Genomic DNA, 15,124 nt, shown 5'->3' on the forward strand with positions numbered 1-15,124 from the left:
CTTATTTTTAGACTAACCGAGGTTGTTGATTAGTTGGTCTCGCATGAACAAGGCGCTTTTATTCCTGGGCGAAGTATTTTTGAAAATATTACACTAACTCAAGAAATGGTTCAGTCTTTGCACAAAAAAATAACTGGTGGCAATGTGATGATAAAACTAGATATGGCTAAGGCTTACAATAAAGTGAATTGGAATTTTCTTCTGGAGGTACTTAAGGCTTTTGGCTTCTCTGAGAGGTTTTGCAAGCTCATAAAAAATTGTGTGGAGTCTCCATGGTTTTCTGTTTTGATGAATGGAACCTTTAAGAGGTTTTTTCAATCTACGAGAGGCTTGCGGCAAGGGGATCCACTATCTCCTTATAAATTTATCATAATGGGGGAGGTTTTGATAAGGTTGCTTAGGAAAAACTATGAGACTGGTCAGATTGGTAAATTTAGTCATCCGATTGGGACCCCATTGGTTTTGCATTTGTTATATGCAGATGATATTCTTATTTTTGCGAATGGTGGGAAGAGGTTTATGAGAAATTTAGAGGTTTATGAGAAATTTAGTTTACGCTCTGGAAAAGTATGAGAAGTGGTCGGATCAAAAAATCAGTAAGATTAAGTCAGCATTATTCCTTTCAAAATTCATCACTCCCGCTAGGAAGTGTGGTTTATTGAGAATCACGGGTTTCATGGAAGGTAAATTCCCTGTTTCATATTTGGGTGCGCCTTTGGTGTCTGGAAAATTGTCTTCCAGGACATTGGAGCCTCTTGTGGAGAAGATAAAAAAAAAATTGCAAGGTGGAAATTTAAGTTGCTCTCGCAAGGTGGAAGATTGATTTTATTAAGACATGTGTTGTCTAGCATGCCTATTCATTTGATGTCTGTTATTAAGATTTCGCAGGTCACATATTCTCGCATTAACTCTCTTCTTTCAAATTTTTTATAGGGAGAGGTGAAAGATAAAAGGAAGATGTATTGGAGCTCTTGGGGGGAAATTTGTAAACCTACCGCGGAAGGGGGTCTAAACCTGAGAGATCTTAAGGGAGTTTCGAAATCTCTTCTCATGAAATTTGCTTTCAGATTGCTTACTTCTAACAATCTGTGGGCAAATTTTTTCAGAACTAAATATTGCAGAAATGACCATCTACTAATAAGGAATGGGAGACTAAATGAGTCTTGGTTTTAGAAATCAATTATGGCCACCATTCCAGAAGTTATGGATAATGTTAAAATTTTGGTGAGCGGTGGGAACTCTTCTTTTTGGTTCGACCGGTGGCTATCATTAGGCCCGTTATCTGTGAGCACTGAGAATATTTTGAACAAAAAACTATGTATTAAGGATTGCTGGCTAAATAATAATTGGAACTCTGATTTAGTACGGGAATTGGTTGGTGCTAATAAAACAAGGGAAATTTTGCATCAGGTGCCGATGGATAAAAGTAGGCAGGATATTTTTGTCTAGAAGTCTGCCCTAGACGGTAGTTTTTCTACGAAAATGGCTTGGGAGGCAGTGAGGAGCAGAAGTGATAATTTTTTGTGGAATGACTGGTTTTGACATTCTTTATTGCCCAGAAGATTCTTAATGTGTTTATGGAAAACTTGGTTTAGATGCTTGACTGTAGATGATAGAATTCAGACCAAAGGAATATCAATGGCTTCGGCTTGTGATTGCTGCGTTCAGAGAAGTCAGGAAAACATTAATCATATTCTTTCTTTAGGAGAGATGGCTTCATAGGTTTGGCGTCGGGCTATTGTAGTTTTGGGGATTCCTTTCCAACGATCTCTTCCTTGGAAAAATAAAATGACAAATTGGTTCCGCTATGCAAAAAAATTGTCTATTAAAGGTATTTTAATCGGGTTGATTCCATGTTTGATTACGTGCTGCCTCTGGAATCGAAGATGTAAAGCAAGAATGAAAGGAGTTTATCAAAGTGCAGATCAGATGTGGAAAAGTGTTCGATTCTGGGTTAGTTTTATTGCTGAGAGTAACATTTCTTTTCAAAAATTGAAGAAGTCGGACATTAAGATTTTGAATGAGTTTCAAATTAAGCATCAACGAGTTTGCGAGAGGCCTGGAAAAATTATTTCACGGATTAAACCTCCAGTAGGATAGATAAAACTTAATTGTGATGAGAGTTGTAGGGGCAATCCGGGTACTTCAGGAGGTGGAGAAATTATTCGAGATTGTCATGGCATGGTAAAAGTGGCTTTTTCAAGTTATTTTGAAAATCGAACGAATAATAGTACAAAATTAAAAGCAATCAGGGAAGGAATTCGTTTGTGTAAATGTTTGCATTATGTTAATGTGATTATTGAAAATGACTCACGAATTGTAGTTGATTGATGTATTTTGTGGTATCTTTGAGAATTTTAGGAGGAGCTCGTGGCAGAGTTAGAAGAAATGAATGTTATGGTAATGCATCAATATAGGAAAGGCAACAGTGCTGCTGATTTTCTTGCTAAAGAAGGAGAAAGGGGAAACAATGTAATCTACGAAGAACAATACCTTCTACCACGTTATTTGAAATGTATCCTTCGGATGGATAGGTGGGGTCTTGTTTCCGTTCGTTGTTAGTTCATCTCTAGAGTTTCATTTGGTGTATTTTGTTTTATTTTTTGGTTGTTTTTATATTTTTTTTCTCCTTTATTGGTTATGTTTAATTTTGTTTGTCCTAATTTGGTTGGTTGATGTTAACTTGTAACCATGGTATTCCTCCGCCAAAAGTGAGGGTTTATTAATAAATAAATGAAAGTACCACCCTCTTTTACCAATATATACATATATATATATATATATATATATATATATATATTATCAAATAGTAGTATATATTTTATATACTAAGGTGACATTTAAGTTGCACAATCATTCTAAATTTAACTTGCACGATCAAATATGGTCCATCTCATTTAAAAAATTAAAGTCCAACTATTTATATTCATTTAATTTACTTTGGAAAATAAATAAATGAACCGCAGCATTTATTAGAAAATTTTGAGATTTTATAAGGTTTTTTTCCTATAATTTATTGTTGAGTAAATAATTTTTTTAAAAAAATATTCACTTTTAATATGAAATAAAGAGCATTCAAATTATCAGTATTAATATTTTTTTTAAATAATATTAAATAGTTCACAAAATATGCATTAATTTGGATTGTTATTAAATTTAATTTATAAATTTATTAGTATATTTTAAAATAAGATAAATTATCTTGAGATTTCTTTAATTCTTTCTATTAACAATATAATGGATCAAATATAATGATTTTTATACCCACGTTATTAAATATATATTTTCAAATAATTAATAACTATGACAATATATTATTATATGCCATAAACATTAGTGAAATTAAATGATTAACGCGTGATTTTACTTTGTCACAATCTTGTTTGAAACTATAATACAAATTTTAAGGAATGACAAAAAATTAAATAGAGTATCTCATTTTGATTTATCATTATAGTCAGACAAATGTTATTTCAAATAATGATTACTAATATTTTTATGATTAATGATTGTCAGTGTAGTTCCCTTTTCAATTGCATGTTATTACTCTTAAAATTAAAATATATTATTTAAACATTTTGTATTCCAGCAATGCTCATTCATAACAACATTAATATGCGAAAATGTATAAAGTAAAGTTTAATACATATCTGATACTAATGAATGTAAGATCAATTAAGAAGCATGCATTGAGATAACATGAATACATATTATATTCTACTGTGTCGCTAGCGATAAATTCAAATATAGTAGTAGGTTGAGAAAACAATTTAAAAAATAACCAAAACGAATTGCTTGGATATTCTATCTTATGACACAATATTAAGTAACGTATGAAGATTGTTAGTACTTAGGTGATAAAGTGAAGGGGTGGAAATTAGTTATTTAGTTTAGAGGTTCCATTTAAAAATTAAAAATTAACTTATTTTTAAATAAAACTTATTTAATTATTAATCCAACCAAAAATTAAAAATAAATTTGAGAAAGAAAAACCTTAATTTTTTTTAAAAAAAAAAATTAATAATCGTATGTTATGTGTCCAAATAATTATAAATCGGGTGACATTTTGATCTGAATGCCTCTTGCATAGCTGATGCAGTGATGTGAATTGTATGCTGATAGATATTATAGGTTCTCGCATGCTTAGACTATGTTATTAGATTGCTTGCATCCAACTCTGCTGCTACCCCATTGATGTCATTTTTATTGGATGACCTTTTCGATGGGGAGGAGGTCGATGCACCTGCTATGCCGCCTCGTTCTCGTCCCGAGACATCATATCAGTTCTCACCGCATGCGCTTCGCATGGATGATGATTATGCAGTACCTCTTAGCGGAGATGATCCACATCCAGAACGACGGGACAAGACACCTGATGCAGATAACCAGTAGGGAGAGGGCAGATGCAGACGGCAACCACCACGACCCCGGAGACGACGTCGTTGCGGCACGGAGTAGTTTAACATTATTTTCATTGCATTTCATTTGTATTTATATCATTGATTATTTTGATTTCATTTGTATAGTATTAATTATTTTTATTTCTTTTGTATATATCATTGATTATTTTCATTTTACTTGCATAACATTTGATTATTTTCATTTCATTTGTATAATCATGTGTCTTGTGCACACTTCATACTCTTGAAATTTATTTATATATTTTTTCAAATTAAATTGAGAAAAATAAATAACTTTTATTTAACTAAACAGTGAAAGATTTGACCTTTGCTTCAAAAAAATTAAATACTATCAAATGTAAAAAATGATACATAACAATTATATATATGTTGCAAAATGTAAAGTGCGGAAACCTTCACCCAAAATGACAATGGATAGCAATTTTTTGTTATTTTAAGTTTGAATGGTATCGCAACATCCACAAGTATCTGAAATTACTAGAGGTCATAATAATCACTTTAATTTCATAGAATCGGTACCAACCTATTATTTTGCTAAGTGTATTTAGATCACTTAATTACTACTTGTTGATTGGTTTGTAAACTAATTATAAATTCGATTTTAATTTATCTTGACAATATAAAATAAATAATAATGTGATTTTTTATGAGTTTATGACAAATAATAGATAAAAAATTATTTTCAAAATAATAGGAGTATGAGCTATATATATGTGTATATATATATATATATATTAGATCGAGTGAAGTATGATTTTTAAAGATTTTACCCACTTAGATAAGTTGAAATAAATTTTTTTCATATTTATTTAATTAGGGCCAATTTAGTAAGTAAAATTAGATTCGTGATTATCTATCAATATCTTTTAATTTCTTTTTTTAAAATGTTTGTAAATATTACGTTCTTTTGATTAATACTCTAATTTTACGATAATAGTGCGTCATTATAAATAAATAATTTTAAAATTTTAAATTTTCTAAATTAAATAGGACTATTTTAAAATTTTAACTCCTTGAGATTTAAATAATTTATGCTCCAATGGAAATAAATTTTTACAAAAAATACTTTTCTAGAAAAATATTTATCTAAAAATAATTTTATATATTATAAGTATTTTTAGTATATTTATTTTAAAAAATACTTATTTTTTTGAATTTTTTTGTCAAATAATTATTAATTTAATTATAGAAAAAATTGAATACATTCAAAAGCCTTCTTGAAAAAAGTATTTTATAATTTTTTTTACAATTAAAATATATTTTGTTTTATTAACTTCGAAGTAAAATATTTTATTTTCTTAATTAGATATAAGCATTTTAAAGTAAATTTTGCAAGTTAATCCTGTCAAATTTACTCTGTGCCACGCGTCACCACCAAGGCTGAATCTTTAAATCTTGCATGTTAATCCTGCAAGATTTACTCTGTCAGGCAGCACCTTCTCACTTCCCATTAGCTTTGAATCTTGCAGCATTAATAAAAGGGGGAAAAACTCCAGGTCCACAGAAAGAACAGCCTATGGCCTAAAAAGCGTATGGCGACAGTTTTGCCAGCGAAGCCATGACATCATGCTTCTCCCCCTAATTTCCAATCAATCTTTGACATTTGGCATCTTGAATGCAAGTATATATATATTTTAAAGTGTAGTTGGTAGGTTGGCAACGCGAAAGTATTTATTTTCTAAGGACAAAATAAATATTTTTAATTATTATTAATAATAATATTTTGACTAATCTTCTCATTGAAATTAAAAGGCCAACCTGGAAGAGAGACGCTTGGGAAAAGCAAGTAGAATGGAGAAGAGAGCAGAGCTGGTGTTCATACCCTCACCTCTGGTGGGCCACCTGGTCTCCACGGTTGAGATCGCCAAGCTCCTCCTCTTACGCCACCGCCAACTCTCCGTCACCCTCCTCCTCATCCCCCCCCCTTCCTCCGACCACTCCAAAGCCTCCTCCTACGCCCACTCCCTCGCTTCATCCACCCCCTCCTCCGTCGCCGCCCGCATCCGCTTCCTCCACCTTCCTCCTCCGCCCGGGGCAAAACCGGTGCCCTCCTTCTCTCCCGCCACCTTCTCTACCTTCCTGGAATCCTACAAGCCCGCCGTCAGGGACGCCGTCTCCCAACTCGGACTCACCGGGTCGGAGTCCGAATCCGACTCGGCCCGCCTGGCCGGCTTCGTCGTCGACATGTTCTGCACCCCTATGATCGACGTGGGCGACGAGTTCGGCGTCCCTTCCTACCTCTTCTACACCTCCGGCGCCTGCGCTCTCGGTCTCTACTTCAATCTCCAAGATCTGCACGACGAACTCGGCCTCGACCCGGCCGAGCTCAAGGACTCGGACGAGTTATCCATCCCGTGTTTCGTTAACCCGGTTCCCGCCGAAGCTTTGCCGACCGCGGCGCGGGACAAGGTAAACGGGGGGTCCTCCGCCTTCATCGGCCGTGCTAGAAGCTACCGAAGAGCTAAGGGTATTATGGTCAACACGTTCATGGAGCTAGAAGCACATGTGCTCCAGTCGATTCTAGGCGAAGGTAAAACTAAAATCCCGACTGTGTATCCTGTGGGACCCATTCTTGGCCCAGTAAATGAGCCCTCGAATGAGGTGGGGTCCACAAAGATCATGAAGTGGTTGGATGCGCAGCCTCCTCTCTCGGTTGTGTTCCTATGCTTCGGAAGCATGGGAAGTTTCGGTGTGGACCAAGTGAAAGAGATTGCGGGTGGAGTCGAGAACAGTGGATATAGATTCTTGTGGTCCTTACGTAAGCCTCCGCCGAAGAACACGCTTCCACTTCCCGGCGAGAACGCATCGCCGCCAGAAGAAGTATTGCCGGAAGGGTTTATGGAGCGAACTGCTGACATTGGGAGGATTATTGGATGGGCTCCACAAGTGGCGATCTTGTCTCACCCATCGATCGGAGGGTTCGTGTCTCATTGCGGGTGGAACTCAACCCTAGAGAGCGTGTGGTGCGGGGTTCCGATTGCCACGTGGCCGATGTATGCAGAGCAGCGAATCAACGCCTTTCAAATGGTGAAGGAATTGGGATTGAGCGTGGAGATCACATTAGATTATAAGAAGGAGCTGTGGAAAGAGAGTAGCCGCATTGTAGGTGCGACAGATATAGAGAGGGGAATTAGGGTTGTGATGGAGGAAGACAGTGCGATTAGGGCGAAGGTGAAGGAGATGAAAGAGAAGAGCAGGAAGACCCTTTTAGAAGGAGGGTCGTCCTATGCGTCGCTGGGACGTTTCATTGACGATGTAATTAGTAACATGCCATGAAATTACCAAGACAAATAAATGAAATGAAATAAATTAAAAGAATTCAAATAATACATCAACAAAAGAAGTGTTGAGATTTAGAAATGTTTGGGTTATTTATAGTTAAATTTAGCTATTTTCATTTTTTTTTTAAATAATTTTTTGACTTTGTAATTTGAATTATCAAGCCAAGGAGGTTTCAAATAAAGGTTGCATTGAACTTTGATTGAGTTTAAATTATTAAGCAAATTAGAGTTATATTTTTTTAGTATATAGGTTTATGCATGCATTGAATATTAACCAAATTCAAATCAATCCGTTATGTTCAAAGTTGAGCTAAGAGGGTTTTCATTAAACTTAGGCTTGAGCTAAGAGGGTTTCAAGCTTAAGCTCAATTTGCTTAATATACAAGCCTTCAAAATAAGTTTAAAAGCTTGCTCATATATGAGAATGAATGAGCCCTTATAGAGCCAAATCACCGAATCACTAACAACTTAATAATTCATTTGCAATTCGATCTCAAAGTGATAACATTTATTAGGAAAGAAAGATGTACCCATAAAATTATGACAACAACTGTTAGTGTCGAAGGAGTCCATGGATGAACTTGATATACTTAACCCAAAATCTTAAGTCTATTGAGTCTTTGGTCCAATCATGCATATAAGCACCTATCATCTATTCAATAATTTCAATGTGAAACAAATTCACAAGTGAAATTTTCAACAATCTACTCTCACTTGTGAGTTCCAACAGCTCTCCTTTAAACGGAAATGGTCTCTTTTATACGAGTAACTTCAATTCTCTAACAATTGCTCAAGTAAGACCTTACCACCGCACCTTACGTGTAACGACCTGCTTAATTAACATAAATTTTTTTTCCACTGTAATAATTACCATACTCTGATACCATAACATTATCCTAAGCAGTGAAAAGCATAATACAAATAAACATTTCCATACATAACAATATACCATACTGTACAATACCAGAGTGCTATCGTGTTTCCCAAAAGAATATATACATGTGTTACTAAATCCCCAAAATTGCCCTCAGCTAGCTATGGCAAATGCAAAAACCCTCCACTATACTCACTTTGCTGTCAGGGCACTACAAACGCCCTTCTACCTGCGAGCCTGATCTGCTCGCCTACCTAAATCACCTGAAAAAGGTTTCAACATTGGGATGAGCCAATGCTCAGAAGACGATATATGCTATTATTAGTGTGTGGCAAATGAGTCATCATATCATAAAAATTCGTTTTCATATAATCATGTATATCTAGATCTATAAATACAGTACAAATCATAATATTCATTACCATTTTCATGTCATTTAACACACCTGTATTTAAGTTACTATTCAAAATACTTCTAACATACATAAGTAATTCCCTTGTCTCTGTAAATCAGAATATACATAATAATATTTGTAAAATTTCCCTTGTGGATATCTGTATGCCCCTCATGGCCCGTAGGCGGGATCTACACTGGCTGGCCAACCAGGTAAATCACTATACTCCCTCAGTCGATCTGCCCACCTCTACCCATATCTGATGGGGCGCATGTCCACGTCAAGGGCACTATACGATCGACCTACAGCCTATTATCTGAATAGGAGGTTGCACTTTGTAAACTGTATACTGCATGTAGCTACGGTACCGTACTCTGTAAACTGTATGGTCTAACAGGGTCTGATACTATATACGTTTTCATATATATACTCTTTCACTATTTTCATCATGTTTTCAAAATTACCATAACACTATCTTTCTGTTCTGTACATACTATAACTGTAGCATCTCGATGCTATCTTTGTATAACTGTCTATATATTCTGTAAATACTCTGTCTGTACACTTTAAATGTTATGGTAATAGAAAACATGACATACTTTAAACTTTGTAAATCATAATACTGGAACTACGTAATCATAATACTGTATCCATAATTCGTATAATCATGGTGTTAAAATCCGTAAAATCATGGTACTGTAATTCACATAATCATAGCACTAAAATACATAAAATCATGAAACTACAATTCATAACACATACTCCCATACTACATACATATTTCTCAAGCCACACCATACTTCAGTACATAATTTTCATAAATAAATACACTGCATAATATTTAGAAATTTCCTAGCATAGCATATATCCCTTACCTTAACTCTGAAAAGCCCCTACTGTACTCTACCCCGATACCCGCAGGGCCTCCTACAAAACACCCTAAAATCAATATTTGCCAAAACTAAACATTAGTATTTTTATGCCTGTATCATTTTCTATAACTACCACAAGGCCAAAATGAGACTAAAAGGCCTTACCCTGAATTTGGGATGATTTCCAACTCCGATTTCCCGACGATCCGCCCCGATAGATGCATAGTGAACTCCACCAGGAGCGTCGTGGTAGCTTCAGATCGTCGATCCGGCGACTGGTAGGGCCAAAAATGAAGAGAGAAGGGAGAGAGAGTCGTATGAGAGAGAGAGGAGAGAGAGAGCGGCGAGAGAAATGACCAAAAATCCCGATTTTCCCATTTTTATACTGTCGGATTCGTCGACTAGTCACGTCACTTCGTTGACGAAATTCAAAGGAACCTCAACCGTCTCTCGGTATTTTCTCATCAACGAAGCCTTGTGTTCGTCGACGAAATTCTGAAGACCTTCGTCGACGAAACCCTGTGTTCGTCGACGAAGCCTGAAAATTTCTGAAATTTTTATTATTTAATATTATCTCCAAATTTCCGTTTCTATTTTCTTTCCCTCTTATTATTAAAATATTATTATTCTTCGGGTCACTACATTCTCCCCTCCTTATAAAATTTCGTCCTCGAAATTTACTATCTGAATCTCTATCTATACTTCCATCATTCTGTAAAGAAAAATGGGCTACTTATTTTATTATCTGCCCTCACTTATGGCGGAGAAATACCGTGGTCACATGGGTGGTTCTGGGAGAATACAACCATAAAAGAAAATCTCTCCCAAAACAAAATACTATCTACTAACCATAATCAATACATGTACCTACAAAAGAAACTCATCTAACTACTATACTTTATCTAAGTACCTCAATACCTCTCGGAATAACTGTGGGTATTTCTGTCTAATCTGCTCTTCGAGCTCCCAAGAGGCTTCCTCTATGTCGTGATTTCTCCACAAAACTTGAACTAATGGTATCTCTTTAGTGCGTAAAATCTGAACCTTTCTATCTAAAATCTGTATTGGAGCTTCTTCATATGCCAATGAGTCCTTGAGCTCTATCTCTGCATAGCTAATGAAGTGGGATGGGTCTGAAACGTATTTTCGTAACATGGCAACATGAAACACGTCATGATACGAGCCAAAGCTGGCGACAAAGCTAGCCTGTAGGCAACTGACCCTGTTCTCTCAAGTATCTCAAAAGGGCCAATATACCTAGGGCTCAACTTGCCCTTCTTTCCAAATCTCATAACTCCTTTCAGAGGAGCTATCTTCAGAAAAACATGATTACCTACTCCAAATTCCAATTCCCAACGGCGAGTATCTGCATAACTTTTCTGCTGACTTTGCGCTGCACTGATCCTGTCACGAATAAGTCGGACCTTATCACATGCCTGCTGAATTATCTTTAGACCCAAAACTCGCCTTTCGCCCACTTCATCCCAAAAAATAGGAGATCTACATCTCGTACCATATAATGCCTCATAGGGTGCCAAGCCGATGCTAGCCTGATAACTGTTATTATAAGCAAATTCAACTAGCGGCAAAAACTGAATCCAGCTACCTCAAAAGTCCAAAACACACGCTCGTAACATATCCTCGAGTACCTAGATGGTCCTCTCTGTCTGACCATCGGTCTAAGGGTGGAAAGCTGTGTTGAATGCTTGCTGAGTCCCTAGTGCCTTCTGTAAACTCCTCCAAAACCGCGATGTAAACCGTAGATCACAGTCCGAGACTATGGATACCGGCACTCCATGGGATCAGACGATCTCCTGTATGTAAATCTCTACTAACCTGTTCATAGGATAGCTGACCTTAATAGGCAGAAAATGCACTGTCTTCGTCAATCTATCAACTATCACCCATATGGCATTCTGACCATGCAACGCCGGCGGCAGCCCAGTAAAAAAATCCATAGATATGTGGTCCCACTTCCACTCAAGAATGAAAAGCGGCTGCAACTGACCGGCCGGCCTCTGGTACTCAGCCTTAACCTACTAGCACGTCAAACACTGCTGCACAAACTCTGCTATCTCCCTCTTCATGCCACTCCACCAGAAAGAATCTCGCAAATCCCTATACATTTTCGTACTGTTAGGATGGACAATATATAGGGACCTGTGTGCCTCCTCTAAAATCGTCCTCCTAATGCTATCATCTACAGGCACACACAATCTGGTGCGAAATCTCAGAGCCCCATCTTTAGAAATACTGAACTCCTCCCACTGACCATCCGGAACTCTGGCTATAACCTCCACTAACTCTGGATCATCTCTCTGAGCAGCTTTAATCTTCTCATACAACGTGGGATGTACAACCAAACTGGCCATAAGTGTCTGAGGGTCATCCTCCACTAGCTCCAAACTGAGTCTCTCTAAGTCCATCTGAATCTGATGCTGAACTATTGCTGCTAACTGTGCTGAGTCTCCTGATTTACAACTCAGTGCATCGGCTACCACATTTGCTTTACCTGGGTGGTAACTAATGGTACAGTCGTAATCCTTGATAAGTTCCAACCACCTCCTCTGCCGCATATTCAGCTCCTTCTGTGTAAAAATATATTTTAGGCTCTTATGATTAGAAAATATATCACACCTCTCATCGTAAAGATAATGCCTCCAGATCTTCAATGCATGTACCACCGCAGCCAATTCCAGATCGTGGGTAGGGTAGTTCTTCTCATATTCTTTCAATTGCCTGGATGCATATGCCACCACCCTACCATGCTGCATTAGCACATAACCAAGCCCTTTCAAGGCCACGTCATTGTAGATAACATAACCATCGCATCTCGATGGAATTGTCAGTACTGGTGCAGTGACGAGCCGCTGCTTTAATTCCTGGAAGCTCTGCGCGCACTCTTCATCCCACACAAACCTGGCATTTTTCCTAGTTAACCGTGTAAGAGGACCTGACAAGGCTGAAAAACCCTCAACAAAACGACGGTAATAACCTGCCAGTCCTAAGAAGCTCCTAACTTCCTGCACGTTTCTCGGCCTAGCCCAATTTACCACTGCATCAATCTTGTTGGGATCCACTGCAATACCGTCCCCTGAGATCACATGGCCTAAAAATGCCACTTTTTCAAGCCAAAATTTACACTTGCTAAATTTTGCATAAAGTTTTTCCTCCCTGAGAGTTTGCAATACCTGTCTCAAATGCACCTCATGCTTCTCAAAACTCCATGAGTAAACCAGTATATCATCAATAAAAACTACTACAAACTGATCTAGATACTGGAGAAAAACTCTATTCATCAAGTCCATGAACACAGCCGGCGCATTCGTCAAACCAAAAGGTATAATAAGAAATTCATAGTGCCCGTACCTGGTCCTGAAGGTTGTCTTCGCGACGTCCTCCACTTTCACTCTCACCTGATGATACCCAGATCTGAGGTCAATCTTGGAATATACCTGTGTACCTTGGAGCTAATCAAACAAATCTTCTATACGGGGTAGAGGATATTTATTCTTGATAGTAATTTTGTTTATCTCCCTGTAATCAATGCACATCCTCGTGGATGAGTCTTTTAATAATTTCGTCGACGAAATCCACTCCTCGTCGACGAAATTCAGACAACTCAAAATCTTTCTCGGTATCTCCTCGTCGACGAATCTTGCTTTCATCGACGAATTCTCTTATACCCTCATCGACGAATCTCCTGTGTTCGTCAACGAGTCCTCTAGTAATTTCTCTTTCTTTTTATTATTTTAAATACCATTTTTATTCAGGTTGTCACAAGCAATTCTACTCTTAAACGGTAAACATAAAATTTACAATGGATTATCACTTCGCATGTTTTAAAATTGAGAAACATAATTTCAAAAAATATATCAAAGCACGCGACTTAAAAACTGTCGAGTTAGTAAATAACTTTAAAAATGGAGCAAATTAAAATGCAATAATCAAGAGCTTGTGAAAATATAGCCAAATTATTTTTATATTTTAATTAAAATATGAGATGTGTCAAAATAAAAATGCTCCTAGGTAATCCTCATATCGTTGAGGTAGTGAATCAATAAAAGAAAAGAGAAAAAGAAAAAGCAGCATTTAAAATTTTTCAACGGGAGAGCATTTGTTGGACTTTTTCATTTTATGTTGGGAGTAATTGAATTAACAATGTCAACAATTGAATTGGGACGAACCAATTGTAAATAAGTTGATTGAATAAAGTGGGTGAAAATTTAAAACCAAAATAAAAGCATGGGTTTCCATGTACACTCATACACATTCTTACAATGCTCTCTCCCCATAGCTGTAATGTTTTTTTTTAATTTGAAAAAAAAAAATTCTTCAAAAGAGTGACACTAAAATTTAAGGTCAACATTTACAATTTTTAATTATATTAAAATAAAATTTTTATTTTTAGTAATATGGGATATGATTTCTAAATTTATTATTCAAACGAATCTTCCTATAAGGACGAAAAAGTGAGGTATTATATGTGCGTATATATATTTCAAAACATCCAAACGAAATTTTAAAAAATCAAAAAGCTGATTTAGAGCATGTTGTACGCATATTTCTGAATTTGATTGACGTGTGGCAAATCTCGCAGCTTTAAATGATCAGGGCTATTAGGTTTTGACGCGTGGCAAATCTTGTAAGACTAAGTTACAAGATTTAAAGACCAAAATTATCAAGTTTTGACGCATAACAAATCTCGCAGTTTTAATGATCAGGGCTATCAGGTTTTGATGCGTGACAAATCTTGTAGGACTAAGTTATAAGATTTAATGACCAGAATTATCAAGTTTTGACGCATGACAAATCTCACAGTATAGCATTGCAAGATTACGTAAGTATTAAATTGAAAAAAAAAATTGAAATAAAGTATTAATTTATATTTTATTATAAAATAATAATAAAATTAGAAAAAACAGTTAGGCAACGACTTCAAAAGTAGTGCCAGCAAAGCAATGACGTCATGCTTCTCCCCCTAACCTCCTGTGCACGTTTGACATTTAGGCACCGTCTTGATTGCACAACCACCCACCCATTTCCTTTATTTATTGAAAAATTTGAACGACAATGAAATCTAAAACTAAAGTCTTAAAATTTAATTATTAAAATCATATGGCACATAATGTTGGAAACCTGCGAGTTTTTTTTTTTTCTCAAAAAAGACAGAATAAATATTTTTTAAAATATTTTTTAATTATTATTAATATTATTTTGACTAATCTCCTCATTCAAATTAATTAGAACAATATAAAAGGCTAACTTCGAAGACGAGGACT

At 36.2% G+C, this 15,124-nt stretch overlaps 1 protein-coding gene across 1 annotated transcript; it reads left to right on the top strand.

Annotated features, from left to right (window-relative positions):
• Nucleotides 1–6,080: 6,080 nt before the first annotated feature.
• LOC131152140 (anthocyanidin 3-O-glucosyltransferase 2-like) lies at nucleotides 6,081–7,913 on the top strand. The gene has a single exon (XM_058103815.1). The coding sequence runs from the start codon at nucleotides 6,213–6,215 to the stop codon at nucleotides 7,695–7,697; it is 1,485 nt and encodes a 494-aa protein (XP_057959798.1). The 5' UTR covers nucleotides 6,081–6,212; the 3' UTR covers nucleotides 7,698–7,913.
• Nucleotides 7,914–15,124: the final 7,211 nt, after the last annotated feature.

Source organism: Malania oleifera, chromosome 3 (genome assembly GCF_029873635.1).
Source record: "Malania oleifera isolate guangnan ecotype guangnan chromosome 3, ASM2987363v1, whole genome shotgun sequence".
Classification (NCBI taxonomy): Eukaryota; Viridiplantae; Streptophyta; class Magnoliopsida; order Santalales; family Ximeniaceae; genus Malania; species Malania oleifera.